This window comes from Watersipora subatra, chromosome 8 (assembly GCF_963576615.1).
Source record: "Watersipora subatra chromosome 8, tzWatSuba1.1, whole genome shotgun sequence".
Lineage (NCBI taxonomy): Eukaryota > Metazoa > Bryozoa > Gymnolaemata > Cheilostomatida > Watersiporidae > Watersipora > Watersipora subatra.
The window spans coordinates 37532875-37557378 of record NC_088715.1 but is presented as its reverse complement, the minus strand read 5'-3'; the positions used below and the strand labels follow the sequence as shown (position 1 = coordinate 37557378).

The window sequence follows — 24504 nt, the reverse complement described above, 5'->3', positions numbered from 1 at the left end:
ATCCCTAGCCTACCTCTCTCAACATTCCCTATCATATCTCTCTCAACTTTCCCTAGCATATCTCTCTCAACTTTCCCTAGCATATCTCTCTCAAAATTCCCTATCATTTCTCTCTCAACTTTCCCTAGCATATCTCTCTCAACATTCCCTATCATATCTCTCTCAACTTTCCCTAGCATATCTCTCTCAACAATCCCTAGCCTACCTCTCTCAACATTCCCTAGCATATCTCTCTCAACATTCCCTAGCATATCTCTCTCAACTTTCCCTAGCATATCTCTCTCAACATTCCCTAGCATATCTCTCAACTTTCCCTAGCATGTCTCTCTCAACATTCCCTAGCTTATCTCTCTCAACATTCCCTAGCATATCTCTCTCAACTTTCCCTAGCATATCTCTCTCAACTATCCCTAGCATATCTCTCTCAACATTCCCTATCATATCTCTCTCAACTTTCCCTAGCATATCTCTCTCAACAATCCCTAGCCTACCTCTCTCAACATTCCCTATCATATCTCTCTCAACTTTCCCTAGCATATCTCTCTCAACTTTCCCTAGCATATCTCTCTCAACTTTCCCTAGCATATCTCTCTCAACTTTCCCTAGCATATCTCTCTCAACTTTCCCTAGCATATCTCTCTCAACATTCCCTAGCATATCTCTCTCAACATTCCCTATCATTTCTCTCTAAACATTCCCTAGCATATCTCTCTCAAAATTCCCTATCATTTCTCTCTCAACTTTCCCTAGCATATCTCTCTCAACTTTCCCTAGCATATCTCTCTCAACATTCTCTATCATTTCTCTCTCAACATTCCCTAGCATATCTCTCTCAACAATCCCTAGCATATCTCTCTCAACTTTCCCTAGCATATCTTTCTCAACTTTCCCTATCATATCTCTCTCAACATTCCCTAGCATATCTCTCTCAACATTCCCTAGCCTATCTCTCTCAACTTTCCCTAGCATATCTCTCTCAACATTCCCTAGCATATCTCTCTCAACATTCCCTATCATTTCTCTCTAAACATTCCCTAGCATATCTCTCTCAAAATTCCCTATCATTTCTCTCTCAACTTTCCCTAGCATATCTCTCTCAACTTTCCCTAGCATATCTCTCTCAACATTCTCTATCATTTCTCTCTCAACATTCCCTAGCATATCTCTCTCAACAATCCCTAGCATATCTCTCTCAACTTTCCCTAGCATATCTTTCTCAACTTTCCCTATCATATCTCTCTCAACTATCCCTAGCATATCTCTCTCAACATTCCCTAGCATATCTCTCTCAACTTTCCCTAGCATATCTCTCTCAACATTCCCTAGCATATCTCTCAACTTTCCTTAGCATGTCTCTCTCAACATTCCCTAGCTTATCTCTCTCAACATTCCCTAGCATATCTCTCTCAACTTTCCCTAGCATATCTCTCTCAACTATCCCTAGCATATCTCTCTCAACATTCCCTATCATATCTCTCTCAACTTTCCCTAGCATATCTCTCTCAACAATCCCTAGCCTACCTCTCTCGACATTCCCTATCATATCTCTCTCAACTTTCCCTAGCATATCTCTCTCAACTTTCCCTAGCATATCTCTCTCAACTTTCCCTAGCATATCTCTCTCAACTTTCCCTAGCATATCTCTCTCAACTTTCCCTAGCATATCTCTCTCAACATTCCCTAGCATATCTCTCTCAACATTCCCTATCATTTCTCTCTAAACATTCCCTAGCATATCTCTCTCAAAATTCCTTATCATTTCTCTCTCAACTTTCCCTAGCATATCTCTCTCAACTTTCCCTAGCATATCTCTCTCAACATTCTCTATCATTTCTCTCTCAACATTCCCTAGCATATCTCTCTCAACAATCCCTAGCATATCTCTCTCAACTTTCCCTAGCATATCTCTCTCAACTTTCCCTAGCATATCTCTCTCAACATTCCCTAGCATATCTCTCTCAACTTTCCCTATCATATCTCTCTCAACATTCCCTAGCATATCTCTCTCAACTTTCCCTAGCATATCTCTCTCAACTATCCCTAGCATATCTCTCTCAACTTTCCCTAGCGTATCTCTCTCAACATTCCCTAGCATATCTCTCTCAACTTTCCCTAGCATATCTCTCTCAACTTTCCCTAGCATATCTCTCTCAACAATCCCTAGCCTACCTCTCTCAACATTCCCTATCATATCTCTCTCAACTATCCCTAGCATATCTCTCTCAACATTCCCTATCATATCTCTCTCAACTTTCCCTAGCATATCTCTCTCAACAATCCCTAGCCTACCTCTCTCAACATTCCCTATCATTTCTCTCTCCACTTTCCCTATCATATCTCTCTCAACATTCCCTAGCATATCTCTCTCAACTTTCCCTAGCATATCTCTCTCAACTATCCCTAGCATATCTCTCTCAACTTTCCCTAGCGTATCTCTCTCAACATTCCCTAGCATATCTCTCTCAACTTTCCCTAGCATATCTCTCTCAACTTTCCCTAGCATATCTCTCTCAACAATCCCTAGCCTACCTCTCTCAACATTCCCTATCATATCTCTCTCAACTATCCCTAGCATATCTCTCTCAACATTCCCTATCATATCTCTCTCAACTTTCCCTAGCATATCTCTCTCAACAATCCCTAGCCTACCTCTCTCAACATTCCCTATCATTTCTCTCTCCACTTTCCCTAGCAAATCTCTCTCAACTTTCCCTAGCATATCTCTCTCAACTTTCCCTAGCATAACTCTCTCAACATTCCCTATCATTTCTCTCTCAACTTTCCCTAGCATATCTCTCTCAACATTCCCTATCATTTCTCTCTCAACTTTCCCTAGCATATCTCTCTCAACTTTCCCTAGCATATCTCTCTCAACATTCCCTATCATTTCTCTCTCAACATTCCCTAGCATATCCCTCTCAACATTCCCTAGCATATCTCCTTCAACTTTCCCTAGCATATCCCTCTCAACATTCCCTAGCTTATCTCTCTCGACTTTCCCTAGCATGTCTCTCTCAACATTCCCTAGCATATCTCTCTCAACATTCTTTAGCTTATCTCTCTCAACTTTCTCTAGCATATCCCTCTCAACATTCCCTAGCATATCTCTCTCAACATTCCCTAGCATATCTCTCTCAACATTCCCTAGCTTATCTCTCTCAACTTTCCCTAGCATATCCCTCTCAACATTCCCTAGCATATCTCTCTCAACATTCCCTAGCATATCTCTCAACTTTCCCTAGCATATCTCTCTCAACATTCCCTAGCATATCTCTCTCAACTTTCCCTAGCATATCTCTCTCAACATTCCCTAGCATATCTCTCTCAACATTCCCTAGCATGTCCCTCTCAACATTCCCTAGCTTATCTCTCTCGACTTTCCCTAGCCTACCTCTCTCAACATTTCCTAGCATATCTCTCTTAACAATTCCTAGCATTTCTCTCTCAACTATCCCTAGCATATCTCTTTCAACTTTCCCTAGCATATCTCTCTCAACTTTCCCTAGCATATCCCTCTCAACATTCCCTAGCATATCTCTCCCAACTTTCCCTAGCATATCTCTCTCAACTTTCCCTAGCATATCTCTCTCAACAATCCCTAGCCTACCTCTCTCAACATTCCCTATCATATCTCTCTCAACTTTCCCTAGCATATCTCTCTCAACTTTCCCTAGCATATCTCTCTCAACTTTCCCTAGCATATCTCTCTCAACTTTCCCTAGCATATCTCTCTCAACTTTCCCTAGCATATCTCTCTCAACATTCCCTAGCATATCTCTCTCAACATTCCCTATCATTTCTCTCTAAACATTCCCTAGCATATCTCTCTCAAAATTCCCTATCATTTCTCTCTCAACTTTCCCTAGCATATCTCTCTCAACATTCCCTATCATATCTCTCTCAACTTTCCCTAGCCTATCTCTCTCAACAATCCCTAGCCTACCTTTCTCAACATTCCCTAGCATATCTCTCTCAACATTCCCTAGCATATCTCTCTCAACTTTCCCTAGCATATCTCTCTCAACATTCCCTAGCATATCTCTCAACTTTCCCTAGCATGTCTCTCTCAACATTCCCTAGCTTATCTCTCTCAACATTCCCTAGCATATCTCTCTCAACTTTCCCTAGCATATCTCTCTCAACTATCCCTAGCATATCTCTCTCAACATTCCCTATCATATCTCTCTCAACTTTCCCTAGCATATCTCTCTCAACAATCCCTAGCCTACCTCTCTCAACATTCCCTAGCATATCTCTCTCAACTTTCCCTAGCATATCTCTCTCAACTATCCCTAGCATATCTCTCTCAACATTCCCTATCATATCTCTCTCAACTTTCCCTAGCATATCTCTCTCAACAATCCCTAGCCTACCTCTCTCAACATTCCCTATCATATCTCTCTCAACTTTCCCTAGCATATCTCTCTCAACTTTCCCTAGCATATCTCTCTCAACTTTCCCTAGCATATCTCTCTCAACTTTCCCTAGCATATCTCTCTCAACATTCCCTAGCATATCTCTCTCAACATTCCCTATCATTTCTCTCTAAACATTCCCTAGCATATCTCTCTCAAAATTCCTTATCATTTCTCTCTCAACTTTCCCTAGCATATCTCTCTCAACTTTCCCTAGCATATCTCTCTCAACATTCTCTATCATTTCTCTCTCAACATTCCCTAGCATATCTCTCTCAACAATCCCTAGCATATCTCTCTCAACTTTCCCTAGCATATCTCTCTCAACTTTCCCTATCATATCTCTCTCAACATTCCCTAGCATATCTCTCTCAACATTCCCTAGCCTATCTCTCTCAACTTTCCCTAGCATATCTCTCTCAACTTTCCCTAGCATATCTCTCTCAACTATCCCTAGCATATCTCTCTCAACTTTCCCTAGCGTATCTCTCTCAACATTCCCTAGCATATCTCTCTCAACATTCCCTAGCATATCTCTCTCAACTATCCCTAGCATATCTCTCTCAACTTTCCCTGGCGTATCTCTCTCAACTTTCCCTACCATATCTCTCTCAACATTCCCTAGCATATCTCTCTCAACTATCCCTAGCATATCTCTCTCAACTTTCCCTAGCGTATCTCTCTCAACATTCCCTAGCATATCTCTCTCAACTTTCCCTAGCATATCTCTCTCAACTTTCCCTAGCATATCTCTCGCAACATTCCCTAGTATATCTCTCTCAACATTCCCTAGCATATCTCTCTCAACATTCCCTAGCCTATCTCTCTCAACGTTCCCTAGCATATCTCTCTCAACTTTCCCTAGCTTATCTCTCTCAACTTTCCCTAGCATATTTCTCTCAACTTTCCCTAGCGTATCTCTCTCAACATTCCCTAGCATATCTCTCTCAACTATCCCTAGCATATCTCTCTCAACTTTCCCTAGCGTATCTCTCTCAACATTCCTTAGCATATCTCTCTCAACTTTCTCTAGCATATCTCTCTCAACTTTCCCTAGCCTATCTCTGTCAACTTTCCCTAGCATATCTCTCTCAACTTTCCCTAGCTTATCTCTCTCAACATTCCCTATCATTTCTCTCTCAACTTTCCCTAGCGTATCTCTCTCAACATTCCCTAGCATATCTCTCTCAACTATCCCTAGCATATCTCTCTCAACTTTCCCTAGCGTATCTCTCTCAACATTCCCTAGCATATCTCTCTCAACTTTCCCTAGCATATCTCTCTCAACTTTCCCTAGCATATCTCTTTCAACTTTCCCTAGCATATCTCTCGCAACTTTCCCTAGCATATCTCTCTCAACTATCCCTCGCATATCTCTCTCAACTTTCCCTAGCTTATCTCTCTCAACTTTCCCTAGCATATCTCTCTCAACTTTCCCTAGCGTATCTCTCTCAACATTTCCTAGCATATCTCTCTCAACTATCCCTAGCATATCTCTCTCAACTTTCCCTAGCGTATCTCTCTCAACATTCCCTAGCATATCTCTCTCAACTTTCCCTAGCATATCTCTCTCAACTTTCCCTAGCATATCTCTCTCAACTTTCCCTAGCATAACTCTCTCAACATTCCCTAGCGTATCTCTCTCAACTTTCCCTAGCATATCTCTCTCAACATTCCCTAGCGTATCTCTCTCAACTTTCCCTAGCATATCTCTCTCAACATTCCCTAGCATATCTCTCTCAACATTCCCTAGCATATCTCTCTCAACTATCCCTAGCATATCTCTCTCAACTTTCCCTAGCATATCTCTCTCAACAATCCCTAGCCTACCTCTCTCAACATTCCCTATCATATCTCTCTCAATTTTCCCTAGCATATCTCTCTCAACTTTCCCTAGCATATCTCTCTCAACTTTCCCTAGCATATCTCTCTCAACTTTCCCTAGCATATCTCTCTCAACTTTCCCTAGCATATCTCTCTCAACATTCCCTAGCATATCTCTCTCAACATTCCCTATCATTTCTCTCTAAACATTCCCTAGCATATCTCTCTCAAAATTCCCTATCATTTCTCTCTCAACTTTCCCTAGCATATCTCTCTCAACTTTCCCTAGCATATCTCTCTCAACATTCTCTATCATTTCTCTCTCAACATTCCCTATCATATCTCTCTCAACATTCCCTATCATATCTCTGTTAACATTCCCTAGCATATCCCTCTCAACATTCCCTATCATATCTCTCTCAACATTCCCTATCATTTCTCTCTCAACATTCCCTATCATTTCTCTCTCAACTTTCCCTAGCATTTCTCTCTCAACATTCCCTATCATTTCTCTCTCAACATTCCCTATCATTTCTCTCTCAACATTCCCTAGCATATCTCTCTCAACTTTCCCTAGCATATCTCTCTCAACTTTCCTCATCATATCTCTCTCAACATTCCCTAGCATATCTCTCAACTTTTCCTAGCATATCTCTCTCAACTTTCCCTAGCATATCTCTCTCAACTTTCCCTAGCATATCTCTCTCAACTTTCCCTATCATATCTCTCTCAACATTCCCTAGCATATCTCTCAACTTTCCCTAGCATATCTCTCTCAACTTTCCCTAGCATATCTCTCTCAAATTTCCCTAGCATATCTCTCTCAACTATCCCTAGCATATCTCTCTCAACTTTCCCTAGCGTATCTCTCTCAACATTCCCTAGCGTATCTCTCTCAACATTCCCTAGCCTATCTCTCTCAACAATCTCTAGCATATCTCTCTCAACTTTCCCTAGCATAACTCTCTCAACAATCCCTAGCATATCTCTCTCGACTTTCCCTAGCATATCTCTCAACTTTTCCTAGCATATCTCTCTCAACTTTCCCTAGCATATCTCTCTCAACTTTCCCTAGCATATCTCTCTCAACTTTCCCTATCATATCTCTCTCAACATTCCCTAGCATATCTCTCAACTTTCCCTAGCATATCTCTCTCAACTTTCCCTAGCATATCTCTCTCAACTTTCCCTAGCATATCTCTCTCAACTATCCCTAGCATATCTCTCTCAACTTTCCCTAGCGTATCTCTCTCAACATTCCCTAGCGTATCTCTCTCAACATTCCCTAGCCTATCTCTCTCAACAATCTCTAGCATATTTCTCTCAACTTTCCCTAGCATAACTCTCTCAACAATCCCTAGCATATCTCTCTCGACTTTCCCTAGCATATCTCTGTTAACATTCCCTAGCATATCCCTCTCAACATTCCCTAGCATATCCCTCTCAACATTCCCTAGCATATCTCTCAACTTTCCCTAGCATATCTCTCTCAACAATCCCTAGCATATCTCTCTCGACTTTCCCTAGCATATCTCTGTTAACATTCCCTAGCATATCCCTCTCAACATTCCCTAGCATATCCCTCTCAACATTCCCTAGCATAACTCTCTCAACTTTCCCTAGCATATCTCTCTCAACATTCCCTATCATTTCTCTCTCCACTTTCCCTAGCAAATCTCTCTCAACTTTCCCTAGCATATCTCTCTCAACTTTCCCTAGCATAACTCTCTCAACATTCCCTATCATTTCTCTCTCAACTTTCCCTAGCATATCTCTCTCAACATTCCCTATCATTTCTCTCTCAACTTTCCCTAGCATATCTCTCTCAACTTTCCCTAGCATATCTCTCTCAACATTCCCTATCATTTCTCTCTCAACTTTCCCTAGCATATCTCTCTCAACATTCCCTAGCATATCCCTCTCAACATTCCCTAGCATATCTCCTTCAACTTTCCCTAGCATATCCCTCTCAACATTCCCTAGCTTATCTCTCTCGACTTTCCCTAGCATAACTCTCTCAACATTCCCTATCATTTCTCTCTCAACTTTCCCTAGCATATCTCTCTCAACATTCCCTATCATTTCTCTCTCAACTTTCCCTAGCATATCTCTCTCAACTTTCCCTAGCATATCTCTCTCAACATTCCCTATCATTTCTCTCTCAACTTTCCCTAGCATATCTCTCTCAACATTCCCTAGCATGTCTCTCTCAACATTCCCTAGCATATCTCTCTCAACATTCTTTAGCTTATCTCTCTCAACTTTCTCTAGCATATCCCTCTCAACATTCCCTAGCATATCTCTCTCAACTTTCCCTAGCATATCTCTCTCAACATTCCCTAGCATATCTCTCTCAACATTCCCTAGCATATCTCTCTCAACTATCCTTAGCATATCTCTCTCAACTTTCTCTAGCATATCTCTCTCAACAATCCCTAGCCTACCTCTCTCAACATTCCCTATCATATCTCTCTCAACTTTCCCTAGCATATCTCTCTCAACTTTCCCTAGCATATCTCTCTCAACTTTCCCTAGCATATCTCTCTCAACTTTCCTTAGCATATCTCTCTCAACTTTCCCTAGCATATCTCTCTCAACATTCCCTAGCATATCTCTCTCAACATTCCCTATCATTTCTCTCTAAACATTCCCTAGCATATCTCTCTCAAAATTCCCTATCATTTCTCTCTCAACTTTCCCTAGCATATCTCTCTCAACTTTCCCTAGCATATCTCTCTCAACATTCTCTATCATTTCTCTCTCAACATTCCCTATCATATCTCTCTCAACATTCCCTATCATATCTCTGTTAACATTCCCTAGCATATCCCTCTCAACATTCCCTAGCATATCCCTCTCAACATTCCCTATCATTTCTCTCTCAACATTCCCTATCATTTCTCTCTCAACTTTCCCTAGCATTTCTCTCTCAACATTCCCTATCATTTCTCTCTCAACATTCCCTATCATTTCTCTCTCAACATTCCCTAGCATATCTCTCTCAACTTTCCCTAGCATATCTCTCTCAACTTTCCTTATCATATCTCTCTCAACATTCCCTAGCATATCTCTCAACTTTTCCTAGCATATCTCTCTCAACTTTCCCTAGCATATCTCTCTCAACTTTCCCTAGCATATCTCTCTCAACTTTCCCTATCATATCTCTCTCAACATTCCCTAGCATATCTCTCAACTTTCCCTAGCATATCTCTCTCAACTTTCCCTAGCATATCTCTCTCAAATTTCCCTAGCATATCTCTCTCAACTATCCCTAGCATATCTCTCTCAACTTTCCCTAGCGTATCTCTCTCAACATTCTCTAGCGTATCTCTCTCAACATTCCCTAGCCTATCTCTCTCAACAATCTCTAGCATATCTCTCTCAACTTTCCCTAGCATAACTCTCTCAACAATCCCTAGCATATCTCTCTCGACTTTCCCTAGCATATCTCTCAACTTTTCCTAGCATATCTCTCTCAACTTTCCCTAGCATATCTCTCTCAACTTTCCCTAGCATATCTCTCTCAACTTTCCCTATCATATCTCTCTCAACATTCCCTAGCATATCTCTCAACTTTCCCTAGCATATCTCTCTCAACTTTCCCTAGCATATCTCTCTCAACTTTCCCTAGCATATCTCTCTCAACTATCCCTAGCATATCTCTCTCAACTTTCCCTAGCGTGTCTCTCTCAACATTCCCTAGCGTATCTTTCTCAACATTCCCTAGCCTATCTCTCTCAACAATCCCTAGCATATTTCTCTCAACTTTCCCTAGCATAACTCTCTCAACAATCCCTAGCATATCTCTCTCGACTTTCCCTAGCATATCTCTGTTAACATTCCCTAGCATATCCCTCTCAACATTCCCTAGCATATCCCTCTCAACATTCCCTAGCATATCTCTCAACTTTCCCTAGCATATCTCTCTCAACAATCCCTAGCATATCTCTCTCGACTTTCCCTAGCATATCTCTGTTAACATTCCCTAGCATATCCCTCTCAACATTCCCTAGCATATCCCTCTCAACATTCCCTAGCATAACTCTCTCAACTTTCCCTAGCATATCTCTCTCAACATTCCCTATCATTTCTCTCTCCACTTTCCCTAGCAAATCTCTCTCAACTTTCCCTAGCATATCTCTCTCAACTTTCCCTAGCATAACTCTCTCAACATTCCCTATCATTTCTCTCTCAACTTTCCCTAGCATATCTCTCTCAACATTCCCTATCATTTCTCTCTCAACTTTCCCTAGCATATCTCTCTCAACTTTCCCTAGCATATCTCTCTCAACATTCCCTATCATTTCTCTCTCAACTTTCCCTAGCATATCTCTCTCAACATTCCCTAGCATATCCCTCTCAACATTCCCTAGCATATCTCCTTCAACTTTCCCTAGCATATCCCTCTCAACATTCCCTAGCTTATCTCTCTCGACTTTCCCTTGCATGTCTCTCTCAACATTCCCTAGCATATCTCTCTCAACATTCTTTAGCTTATCTCTCTCAACTTTCTCTAGCATATCCCTCTCAACATTCCCTAGCATATCTCTCTCAACATTCCCTAGCATATCTCTCTCAACATTCCCTAGCTTATCTCTCTCAACTTTCCCTAGCATATCCCTCTCAACATTCCCTAGCATATCTCTCTCAACATTCCCTAGCATATCTCTCAACTTTCCCTAGCATATCTCTCTCAACATTCCCTAGCATATCTCTCTCAACTTTCCCTAGCATATCTCTCTCAACATTCCCTAGCATATCTCTCTCAACATTCCCTAGCATGTCCCTCTCAACATTCCCTAGCTTATCTCTCTCGACTTTCCCTAGCCTACCTCTCTCAACATTTCCTAGCATATCTCTCTCAACAATTCCTAGCATTTCTCTCTCAACTATCCCTAGCATATCTCTTTCAACTTTCCCTAGCATATCTCTCTCAACTTTCCCTAGCATATCCCTCTCAACATTCCCTAGCATATCTCTCCCAACATTCCCTAGCATATCTCTCTCAACATTCCCTAGCTTATCTCTCTCAACTTTCCCTAGCATATCCCTCTCAACATTCCCTAGCATATCTCTCTCAACATTCCCTAGCATATCTCTCTCAACTTTCCCTAGCATATCTCTCTCAACCTTCCCTAGCATATCTCTCAACTTTCCCTAGCATATCTCTCTCAACATTCCCTAGCATATCTCTCTCAACTTTCCCTAGCATATCTCTCTCAACATTCCCTATCATTTCTCTCTCAACTTTCCCTAGCAAATCTCTCTCAACTTTCCCTAGCATATCTCTCTCAACATTCCCTAGCATATCTCTCTCAACATTCCCTATCATATCTCTCTCAACAATCCCTAGCGTATCCCTCTCAACTTTCCCTAGCATATCTCTCTCAACAATCCCTAGCATATCTCTCTCAACATTCCCTAGCATATCTCTCTCAACTTTCCCTAGCATATCTCTCTCAACATTCCCTATCATTTCTCTCTCAACTTTCCCTAGCAAATCTCTCTCAACTTTCCCTAGCATATCTCTCTCAACTTTCCCTAGCATAACTCTCTCAACATTCCCTATCATTTCTCTCTCAACTTTCCCTAGCATATCTCTCTCAACATTCCCTATCATTTCTCTCTCAACTTTCCCTAGCATATCTCTCTCAACTTTCCCTAGCATATCTCTCTCAACATTCCCTATCATTTCTCTCTCAACTTTCCCTAGCATATCTCTCTCAACATTCCCTAGCATATCCCTCTCAACATTCCCTAGCATATCTCCCTCAACTTTCCCTAGCATATCTCTCTCAACATTCCCTAGCTTATCTCTCTCAACTTTCCCTAGCATATCCCTCTCAACATTCCCTAGCATATCTCTCTCAACATTCCCTAGCATATCTCTCTCAACTTTCCCTAGCATATCTCTCTCAACATTCCCTAGCATATCTCTCTCAACTTTCCCTATCATATCTCTCTCAACTTTCCCTACCATATCTCTTTCAACTTTCCCTAGCATATCTCTCTCAACTTTCCCTATCATATCTCTCTCAACTTTCCCTAGCATATCTCTCTCAACATTCCCTAGCATATCTCTCTCAACTTTCCCTAGCGTATCTCTCTCAACTTTCCCTAGCATATCTCTCTCAACTTTCCCTAGCATATCTCTTTCAACTTTCCCTAGCATATCTCTCAACTATCCCTAGCATATCTCTCTCAACTTTCCCTAGCATATCTCTCTCAACATTCCCTAGCATACCTCTCTCAACATTCCCTATCATATCTCTCTCAACTATCCCTAGCATATCTCTTTCAACTTTCCCTAGCATATCTCTTTCAACTTTCCCTAGCATATCTCTCAACTATCCCTAGCATATCTCTCTCAACTTTCCCTAGCATATCTCTCTCAACATTCCCTAGCATACCTCTTTCAACTTTCCTTAGCGTATCTCTCTCAACTTTCCCTAGCATATCTCTCTCAACATTCCCTAGCTTATCTCTCTCAACTTTCCCTAGCATATCTCTCTCAACTTTCCCTAGCATATCTCTCTCAACATTCCCTAGCATATCTCTCTCAACTTTCCCTAGCATATCTCTCTCAACTTTCCCTAGCATGTCTCTCTCAACATTCCCTAGCTTATCTCTATCAACATTCCCTAGCATATCTCTCTCAACTTTCTCAAGCATATCTCTCTCAACTGTTTATTTCCTCGGAAGCAAAGGAATCTTTCAGACTTTTTCAGACTCATGCATTGCCTGTCATTGCCTGTACAACTGTTTGTTGCACAGTGAAAGACATCCCAGAGTTTCCTTTTCCATTTGAACCCTATGCAATCCAGAAAGAGTTCATGGCTACGCTGTTTGAAACTCTTGAGCATGGAAAAATAGGAATATTTGAGAGTCCAACTGGCACGGTTAGTACCTACCCTGACCATTCTTTGGAGTTCGAGAGCAAGTTCATTCATAAGGGCTTTCTGCATTAACTGTTGTATGCATGGTCATGATAGGTTAGGTGAATGTCCATGAAATTATGTAGAGGTGTTCTGTCTAGGAGTTGCTGTGTCCTGCCACTGATTATGTAGGGCTGCTATATGCCTAGGAGTTGTCGGGACCTGCCACCAACTGTGTCATAAGCTTACGATTGTCTGTTCAAACTACCTGGGATGCATTGGAATACGCCTGTGATTTTACAATAGTTTTGTATTGTTCAGTAATGACTACTTCAATCAGGAAAATTTTTATCCAAAATCGGCAGCTAATAACAGCTTGGTCACATCACGTTGTGTTTATCAGAGTGAGCTGTGACATATTCACTATTTACATTCAGCTCAGCAACTTGATCGTTCGTCCAAAATCTGTCACTCGGTCGAACAATAAGAATTTCAACCGAACTTGTGCAAAAGAAGAACTGAATGTAGTACATGATATTTTAGGCAGTTGTATTTTTAAAGTCCATCTTGGATGAAACATCTTTCTTAATTAGCTCGATCATCGAAAACTTTTGTGTTCCAATTTAGAAAACTGAGTGCCCATTTTCTATTGAAATATTTCTCTGTCACACGGTATGCTCTACAACTGCTTTATATAGCAACTGTGCAGTAGATTTGACCTATCGATGGGTGTCATTTTTAAATCACGCTATTTAAATGATCTGATGTTGTTAGGTCGCTGACGCGTGGTAATGATTTGCTGATGCAGTCCTTACTATTATTTCAGTGCTTTTCAACAAGGCTTTAATGTGAATAAATTTATGAAAAAATAAAACAACAAAAAGGAGGATAAAGGACCAAATAAGTTTTGCAACTTACAAAATTATACAAATTTTGATGGGATTTAGATATTTCATTAACAAGCGAATACGATGAACCAACTGAGCTGAAAGCGAGTCGTCAACTTTATACTTTTCAAAGCTATGAGCTCATCAGATTTTTAAAGGCTGATTTATTTGGTCCTCTGAAGTCTTTGCATGACTCACAAGGACATCATGATGGTTGACTCCATTGGTGATGTACATGTTTTACGCAAGCTCCAGAGTGTATGCAAGCTCTAGAGTGTACACAAGCTCTAGGGTGTACACAAGCTCCAGGGTGTACACATGCTCCATGATGTACGCAAGCTCCATGATGTATGCAGGCTTCAGGGTGTATGGAAGCCCCGGGGTGTGTGCCCGGAAATATTGTTAACTGCAAGCAGGGTTGTACCAGTAAAAACCAGGGCAAATCTCAGATCAAAGATAATCTTTGCTAATCTTTGATAAATTTCAGACCACATGTTTCAATAATGCGTCAAAGTGTATACACTATCAATGAGGTCTTTTTGGCTAGTTTCCCTTGTATAACGTATAATAATTTATGCAACCCTTGTAATTTCATACAGTTTGAGGACAATGTTATACGAATCTTAATGCCTGCTGCCTCTACAACTAACGTATTTTACAATAACTTATAGTGCAGTATCAGCTCAGCTTTTCAATACCCATATTTACTGCTTTCTGATGTTTTGTGTTTTTAATAAAACTGTTTAGTGTTCTTAAAAATTGCAATAAATTGCACAAGTCTGTCCAACTTGCAGCGAGCAGAGATCAAAAGAAGAGAAGTGAATTGTCAGCTGCAAATGATTGAGTGTTGACAGTGTTCGTACGAGAATCTGCTCTTGTAGTCATTACACCCACATGCACACTTGTGGTTCATTACACCCACATGCACACTTGTGGTTCATTACACCCACATGCACGCTTGTGGTTCATTACACCCACATGCACGCTTGTGATAGTTTATTTCTTAACAGGGCAAGTCAATGAGCTTGATATGCGGTGCTCTCAAGTGGCTCACGCATTACGATGAGTGTCGAGAAGCTGAGATAAAACAACTCCTTGTGGACTTGGAGAAACCAGTGTAAGTATTTGTCAAACCTCAGCCTTTTGCCTTGCAGTTGTAACTCTTGTTCGCTAATTCTTTCAAACCTCTTGGCAGCATGCAAGTCTCCAAGACGCAGTTGGAGACCCAAGCCTCTGTCTCTGTAAGAAAGAATCTTCCCGATTGGATCACAAGCTATTCAGAAAAACGAGGCCAGAAGGAAGAAGCTGAGAGGATTCAGGTTAGTTAAGCACAGGGTGTAAATTTAAGGACCCAATTAAAATCATATTTAAACTGCTGTGATCGGGTGGTCTAAAGTGAAAACAAAAAGATTGGATAGTTTTTTAAAAAGCTATAGGTTGTACCTTAAATTGCTCTCTTCATGTCCTCCAAATACCGATATGGTTATGTATGATCTTCTGTGATTGTATGGGAGTTCACCTATCTATATGTATATGGTTATGTATGATCTTCTGTGATTGTATGGAAGTTCACCTATCTAAATGGTTTTATTCGACCTTCTCTGATTGTAGTAAGTTCACCTATCTAAATGGTTATATTTGACCTTCTCTGATTGTATGTAAGTTCACCTATCTAAATGGTTATATTTGACCTTCTCTGATTGTATGTAAGTTCAATACCAATATGGTTATTGGAAGGGTGTTGCTCCTGCCAATTGCATAATGACAATCATTTGCTGTGTTCACTCCAAAGGTGTCTGGGAAAAAACCGCTGATTCACTGCATTGTGACTTCGCTCTTACAAGATAAAAGTGCTTTTACAAGTTAATAGTACTTTTACAAGTTAATAGTACTTTTACAAGTTAATAGTACTTTTACAAGTTAATATTGCTTTTACAAGTTAATAGTACCTTCACAAGTTAATAGTACCTTCACAAGTTAATAGTACTTTTACAAGTTAATATTGCTTTTACAAGTTAATAGTACTTTTACAAGTTAATAGTACTTTTACAAGTTAATATTGCTTTTACAAGTTAATAGTACCTTCACAAGTTAATAGTACTTTCACAAGTTAATAGTACTTTTACAAGTTAATTGTGCTTTTACAAGTTATTAGTACTTATACAAGTTAATACTGCTTTTACAAGTTAATAGTACTTTTACAAGCTAATACTGCTTTTACAAGTTAATAGTACTTTTACAAGTTAATTGTACTTTTACAAGTTAATAGTACTTTTACAAGTTAATAGTACTTTTACAAGCTAATACTGCTTTTACAAGTTAATAGTACTTTTACAAGTTAATAGTACTTTTACAAGTTAATAGTACTTTTACAAGTTAATAGTACTTTTACAAGCTAATACTGCTTTTACAAGTTAATAGTACTTTTACAAGTTAATTGTACTTTTACAAGTTAATAGTACTTTTACAAGTTAATAGTACTTTTACAAGTTAATTGTGCTTTTACAAGTTATTAGTACTTATACAAGTTAATACTGCTTTTACAAGTTAATAGTACTTTTACAAGCTAATACTGCTTTTACAAGTTAATAGTACTTTTACAAGTTAATTGTACTTTTACAAGTTAATAGTACTTTTACAAGTTAATAGTACTTTTACAAGCTAATACTGCTTTTACAAATTAATAGTACTTTTACAAGTTGATTGTACTTTTACAAGTTAATAGTACTTTTACAAGTTAATAGTACTTTTACAAGCTAATACTGCTTTTACAAGTTAATAGTACTTTTACAAGTTAATAGTACTTTTACAAGTTAATAGTGCTTTTACAAGTTAATAGTGCTTTTACAAGTTAATAGTGCTTTTGCAAGATTTAAGATTTGAAACTGTCACAATTAGCATTAGAATCAACCTAGCTGTTTGCTGGTACCACTTAGTGGAGCCATTTTCTTGTTGCAGAGGGAGAGAGCAGCTCTTCTAAAGAGAGAAAAACGATTGGCTGAGCTCAAAAAAAACCTTCAATCATTTCGGAAGGGAAAGCGAAAGGTGATGAGGCTGTTAAGGTTAACCCAATTGTTTAGTCACATAACTCTGTAAGGTTAATGAAGAGTTACTTCAACTGGCTCAGAGCAGTAAGGAGTTATGGTACCATGTGTTAGTTGTGTATCGAGTTGTGTTTTGAGTTATGTATTGAGTTGTGTATTGTCTTGTGTATTGAGTTGTTTATTGAGTTGTGTTTTGAGTTGTGTTTTGAGTTGCGTATTGAGTTGTGTATTGAGTTGCGTATTGAGTTGTGTATTGAGTTGTGTGTTGAGTTGTGTATTGAGTTGTGTATTGAGTTGTGTATTGAGTTGCGTATTGAGGTGCGTATTGAGTTGTGTATTGAGTCGTGTATTGAGATGCGTATTGAGGTGCGTATTGAGTTGTGTATTGAGTTGCGTATTGAGTTGCGTATTGAGTTGTGTATTGAGTTGTGTATTGAGTTGTGTATTGAGATGCGTATTGAGTTGTGTATTGAGTTGCGTATTGAGTCGTGTATTGAGTTGCGTATTGAGTTGCGTTTTGAGTTGCGTATTGAGGTGCGTATTGAGTTAATAAGGGAAAATGGAATTCGTGGCTAGTTGCATAGACATGCACAGTTTATCATGTCTATAGTAGTAGTGATTATACAGAGCTATACAGCTGGTCATAGCCATAGTAGAAGTGCTATATTGCGAGAACATAGGTAGCTATATAGCACCTGTTTTCATGTTCCTAATTAATTCCATCATGTGTTTATGAATGTCATATGTTGGGATTTGTGAAGCATTACTGTAGCATTGTTCGCAAACCGTTGAGTTTTATGTGAATACCCAAGCATGGAGCTATTCGGGGGTCATTTGGGAATTACATGGAATTACACGGAATTGTATACTTACACAAGTTATCCCAGAGCTATGTGGGGTTATCCTGCATAGAGTTATCATGCAGAGTTTCATACAGTCCAGTAGTGTTCCTGCATAGAGTTATCATGCAGAGTTTCATACAGTCCAGTAGTGTTCCTTCATAGAGTTATCATGCAGAGTTTCATACAGTCCAGTAGTGTTCCTGCATAGAGTTATCACGCGGAGTTTCATACAGTCCAGTAGTGTCTCTGCATAGAGTTATCACGCGGAGTTTCATACAGTCCAGTAGTGTTTCTGCATAGAGTTATCACGCCGAGTTTCATACAGTCCAGTAGTGTTCTTGCGTAGAGTTATCACGCGGAGTTTCATACAGTCCAGTAGTGTTTCTGCATAGAGTTATCAAGCGGAGTTTCATACAGTCCAGTAGTGTTCCTGCATAGACTTATCACGCGAAGTTTCATACAGTCCAGTAGTGTTTCTGCATAGAGTTTCCACACAGAGTTTCATACAGTCCAGTAGTGTTCCTGCATAGACTTATCACGCGGTGTTTCATACAGTCAAATAGTGTTAAGCTATAATTAGGTATATATAATTAAGAACATCGGTCAAAAATTCAATTGTTAATTATATTTCTTCTTGATTTTGTTGTTTTAAGTTAGTTTGGACCCAAAAGACATGTTTTCTGTAAATAGTCACCAGTCTGAAAAAGAAGATATGTTTATTGAAATCCTTCTGTGTTGTCAGTGTAGTGACATGCAATCAGAAGACTTTTTGGAGAGTGCGCGGGCGGACATCAAGGACAGCTGTGAACAAGAGTTTGAACAGATTGAAGATGATTTCCTGTTGAATGAAGCGGAGCTACAAGATGCTGAATCAGATGAAGAAGAAGAGGAAGTGCATGTTACTAAGGTGCTGCCATTTATCGCCTTTTGATGTAAATAATAATAATACTAGAAATTCCACTATCATACAGCCCACGACCAAAGAGATATTGGAAAAAAAGAAAGAGTACTGATGGTTGAGAAATGTAATACTAGCAGTCAAATGGCACTGCAGTGCAATAGGATAACTGCAATGGTAGCTGTAATGTACTGGGTGTGGGTGTTATTATATACAACAAATAGCAATAATGAAAGGAAAAGATTATATGTTTATATCTCTCCCCCTGCCATAGGAGAAATGCAATGTTGGCCAATATTAGAAGTAAAATGCACTGATATTATTAGAATAACCAATATTATTAATATAGTAATAATATAAAACCAATGCACAATTTTGTTTACATTTAAAAACGTCATAGCTAGCAATATCAAGAAGTTGTGATATTTATATAGATTTTTAGAAAATCTGTACAACGTAGTCATTGTTCTGTAGTCATCCAAACTTATAATTAAATATTGTAATAATCTCATAAGAATCGATAGAAAAAAATATCATCATCTTTTCCTTTACTTACACTGCGTTGGACATTATTTAAATACCAAAGTACTCAAAGTGTCTAAAATGTCAATTACTTTGAAATCGGCAAAAATGAAACGATTTCAGTACTCCTACGTTAATTACAGAAACCTTTGGCAATTCAACAATGCTATAGAGAGGTGAAATGTGCACGTTATTTTTTCATGAAATGCACATGACTTAATCGTTCTATTCTCTGTCGCTCGGCGTTTCAATTTTCGGTCTTAACTTTTATTAAACCAAGCTTTTCAAGCGTTTTATGACGATTTTCGGCCAAATTAATCTGTCTATTTGTGTATAATCTGATCAGATGGGTAAGTTTTAAGAGAATGTCAACAATTTACAAAGACTTGGTAACATATTTAAATAGGCTTATATGTGTTTTGTATCGTTATTATACTTTAACTAATCTACAAAACGATGGTTAAATTTGTTGACGAAATTTCAAGACAAGTGTTCGTCTCATTGTTGATGAATACTTTTCGTAAGTTGGGTGCACATGCATTTATCATAAAAACTCTAACTTCGCTCCCGCTTGTGTGTTTGTGGGATTAATGTTGACATATTTATCAGTCGAGTGTCTGCCCTATATGCTTTATGAACAGCTAAGCAAGGAGCTAGTACTATTGTGGTAACTCAGGCTACTAATCTTATATGAAGCAAAAGAAAACTTTCACCTCAAAGCGCAAAGTTTATACATAATCTTTCTGGTGAGCCTACTGACCCCCAAGATATTTATAGGTACTGACCAACTTTGTAGCAATCATGCTGCTACAGTCCTACCTCGACAAGCGAGTACCCCAGCATACGAGAAATTTGAGATACCAGTAAAATTTCGGTTATGTCTTGAGATACATGCCAACTTTGAGATACGGGCGGTTTTCGATGCGAATGCTAAGTGGCCGAATACGCGAAAGGCTACTTTTGAGAAGAGCATCGCTTGATCTGTCACGTCGGATCAGTTTGTAAGTTTCAAGAAAGTCGGTTAAAAGTGAAAGTGAGGCAAAAAGCGTCGCAAAAACTGAAAGGAAAGATAAAATTAAAATTAAGTTTAGTGTAAGATTAAAATATAGCTTCAAGTGTGTGTTTAGTAAGTTACCATGTCTTACTCTGTTGTGTTGTACGTGCCAAATATATAGTAAGTTACCATGTCTTACTCTGTTGTGTTGTAGGTGCCAAATATATAGAAATGTGATTACAAGCTCTTAAAAGCTCAAAAACGAAAAGCCGCCGTAGATTGGAATCTCTTTATTTCGATGATGTTGCCATTACAGTTTGGTTATCGTCTTGTCACGTGATGTTCTCACGCGAATTGAAAGGCCAATAAAAAGCTCAATATAAAACTTCTCGTAGCACTAGTTTATGACCAACCCTTTTCGTTTTTAGCTTTTAAGAGCTTGTAATCACATTTCCACGTATTTGGCACCTACAACACAACAGAGTACGACATGGTGAATCTTATGATACCAAATAACTGTAATGTGAATTTTGTTGCAAGTCAACCTTTAAGCTATATTAAAAAATTTATGTTATGTTGCGTAGCAACACAAATGTGTAGTGTACCAAACATGTTGCTGTCAGGTCTCTTCCACGCCGCCATTTTGAACGTAAGAACTTCGCACAGTGCTGTATGGAGTAATGTTACATTTTGTTGCAGACCATAACCACTAAATAGGTATTTGCAATTTTGTGAGCATAGTTAGTGAATTACAGCAATTAAAACATGTTTTTCCATGATAATATTCTGTTTTCAAGTGGTTTTGCACAGTGTAGCAATGCATTAATTTGTATTTAGCTATTTTATATAGATCTATAATATTGTGTTGAGATACGAGAAAAAGGAAAACCAAGCTTAGAAACTCCCGCGCTCATCTTTGTGTCTATTGAATGCATGTAAATGATGGTTGTGTCTATTGAATGCATGTAAATGATGGTTGTGTCTATTGAATGCATGTAAATGATGGTTGTGTTTATTGAATGCATGTAAATGATGGTTGTGTCTATTGAATGCATGTAAATGATGGTTGTGTTTATTGAATGCATGTAAATGATGGTTGTGTCTATTGAATGCATGTGAATGATGGTTGTGTCTATTGAATGCATGTGAATGATGGTTGTGTCTATTGAATGCATGTAAATGATGGTTGTGTCTATTGAATGCATGTAAATGATGGTTGTGTCTATTGAATGCATGTAAATGATGGTTGTGTCTATTGAATGCATGTAAATGATGGTTGTGTCTATTGAATGCATGTAAATGATGGTTGTGTCTATTGAATGCATGTAAATGATGGTTGTGTTTATTGAATGCATGTAAATGATGGTTGTGTCTATTGAATGCATGTAAATGATGGTTGTGTTTATTGAATGCATGTAAATGATGGTTGTGTCTATTGAATGCATGTAAATGATGGTTGTGTCTATTGAATGCATGTAAATGATGGTTGTGTCTATTGAATGCATGTGAATGATGGTTGTGTCTATTGAATGCATGTAAATGATGGTTGTGTCTATTGAATGCATGTAAATGATGGTTGTGTTTATTGAATGCATGTGAATGATGGTTGTGTCTATTGAATGCATGTAAATGATGGTTGTGTCTATTGAATGCATGTAAATGATGGTTGTGTCTATTGAATGCATGTAAATGATGGTTGTGTCTATTGAATGCATGTAAATGATGGTTGTGTTTATTGAATGCATGTGAATGATGGTTGTGTCTATTGAATGCATGTAAATGATGGTTGTGTCTATTGAATGCATGTAAATGATGGTTGTGTCTATTGAATGCATGTGAATGATGGTTGTGTCTATTGAATGCATGTAAATGATGGTTGTGTCTATTGAATGCATGTAAATGATGGTTGTGTCTATTGAATGCATGTAAATGATGGTTGTGTCTATTGAATGCATGTAAATGATGGTTGTGTCTATTGAATGCATGTAAATGATGGTTGTGTCTATTGAATGCATGTAAATGATGGTTGTGTTTATTGAATGCATGTGAATGATGGTTGTGTCTATTGAATGCATGTAAATGATGGTTGTGTCTATTGAATGCATGTAAATGATGGTTGTGTCTATTGAATGCATGTAAATGATGGTTGTGTCTATTGAAAGCATGTGAATGATGTTTTTGCAGATTTACTTCTGCAGCAGAACACACTCCCAACTTTCTCAGTTTGTTGGAGAAGTCAAAAAGTCTCCATACAGAGACAGCACCCTATTGGTGACCCTCGGCTCCAGGCAGGTAATGCCTAACTTGATTAGACAATTCTCTTTTACATCGCTTCCTTTATGCGCCACTCCTCCACTATTACTCCTTCACTATCACTCCTCCACTATTACTCCTCCACTATTACTCCTTCACTATTACTCCTTCACTATTACTCCTCCACTATTACTCCTTCACTATTACTCCTTCACTATCACTCCTCCACTATTTCCACTATTACTCCTCCACTATTTCCACTATTACTCCTCCACTATCACTCCTCCACTATCACTCCTCCACTATCACTCCTCCACTATCACTCCTTCACTATTATTTACTCACTATTACTCCTCCACTATTACTCCTCCACTGTTACTCCTTCACTATCACTCCTCTACTATCGCTCCTCCACTATCACTCCTCCACTATCACTCCTTCACTATCACTCCTCCACTATCACTCCTCCACTATTACTCCTCTACTATCACTCCTCTACTATCGCTCATAAACTATTACTCTTCCACTATCACTCCTCCACTATCACTCCTCTACTATCACTCCTCTACTATCACTCCTTTAGTGATATTACTGGACTCCGTCATTAGAAGTAGACTTGAGAGTTACCACTTATACTGTTAACTGTTCATCACATAGACTACTGTACAGCAGGAAGGTATTTCAAATGCATCCAGTATTATTAATACTAGATACAGTTGATGTAAACCTGTTATTGATTGATAAAAAGGGAAATACATATTAACTCGTTATATTTAGTTAATAACAAATCAATAATCAATAATAGTGTATAGTTGATTGTAGGCTTGATCCACACCTTGTATGGATGTAGTTGTTTGTAGGCTTGATCTACACCTTGTATGGATGTAGTTGATTGTAGGCTTGATCCACACCGAGTATGGATGTAGTTGATTGTAGGCTTGATTCACACCGCGTATGGATATAGTTGATTGTAGGCTTGATCCACACGGTGTATGGATATAGATGTTCGTAGGCTTGATCCACACCTTGTATGGATATAGTTGATTGTAGGCTTGATCCACACGGCGTATGGATATAGTTGATTGTAGGCTTGATCCACACAGCGTATGGATATAGTTGATTGTAGGCTTGATCCACACGGTGTATGGATATAGCTTCCTGATTCAAATCGTCTACTCCTCACAGTTATGCGAACAACTGCAGTTTATGCTGTGAGTTGGTATTTGATATATAATAACTGAGTCACAAAGCCCTCGTTGGCAGTGGATTAGTGTATGCTTCTCAGGTTATGCTTCAAATTGGTAAATGATTGACGTTTAATCGAGACACGAAATAATGCGCCTCTATGGCATCAATTAGCATGAATTCCTCTAAAGGGTTGTGACAACGAATTACCCAGAAAGCCACCTACAGTTTATTGCATGAATGTTTTGAAAGCCTGTTGTTCATTTTGTCTTAGATTAGCTGAGCAATTTCAGAATAGAAAAGCTTCTTGGAAAGGTAGACAACTTCCGTTTGCTGTTAGCAAAAGAAACTTGCTTGTTAGCGTGAAGGCGATTTCCACCAACTCTAGAAGATGGTTTATTCGTGTCATTCCTTTTGTTGCGATTGTCTCACGCGAATCACTAGAATTCTCACCTTCAGGGCATGTGCATCAATCAGCAAGTCACCAAACTTGGCTCTCTCAATCTTATCAATGACAGATGCAAGGAACTTTTGAAAACATCTTCAAAGAAAGGTGCTACTTCCTGTCCATACTATAACACGACTAGAATGAATCATCTCACGGATATCGCTTTGGTATGTAAACTACAGACATGTTATAAAATGGTATATTGGTATGTACACTACAGACATGTTTTAAAAATGATATATTGGTATGTACACTACAGACATGTTATAAAAATGATATATTGGTATGTACACTACAGACATGTTATAAAATGATAT

At 38.9% G+C, this 24504-nt stretch overlaps 1 protein-coding gene and 1 pseudogene across 4 annotated transcripts in view; both read left to right on the top strand.

Moving 5' to 3' along the window:
* LOC137402017 (ATP-dependent DNA helicase DDX11-like) overlaps positions 1–24504 on the top strand; it is a 136425-nt gene that overhangs the window by 34009 nt on the left and 77912 nt on the right. For 3 of the 4 annotated variants that reach the window (XM_068088484.1, XM_068088486.1, XM_068088482.1), the window contains exons 2-8: positions 13014–13138; positions 15012–15118; positions 15197–15320; positions 16960–17046; positions 18630–18794; positions 22486–22593; positions 24199–24354. In XM_068088484.1, the coding sequence (XP_067944585.1) occupies positions 13073–13138; positions 15012–15118; positions 15197–15320; positions 16960–17046; positions 18630–18794; positions 22486–22593; positions 24199–24354 (813 nt within the window). In that variant the 5' untranslated portion in view covers positions 13014–13072. The remainder of the gene's footprint in view (positions 1–13013; positions 13139–15011; positions 15119–15196; positions 15321–16959; positions 17047–18629; positions 18795–22485; positions 22594–24198; positions 24355–24504) is intronic. The other variant, XM_068088485.1, reaches the window with a different exon arrangement.
* Positions 21241–22470, top strand: LOC137401855 (uncharacterized; annotated as a pseudogene).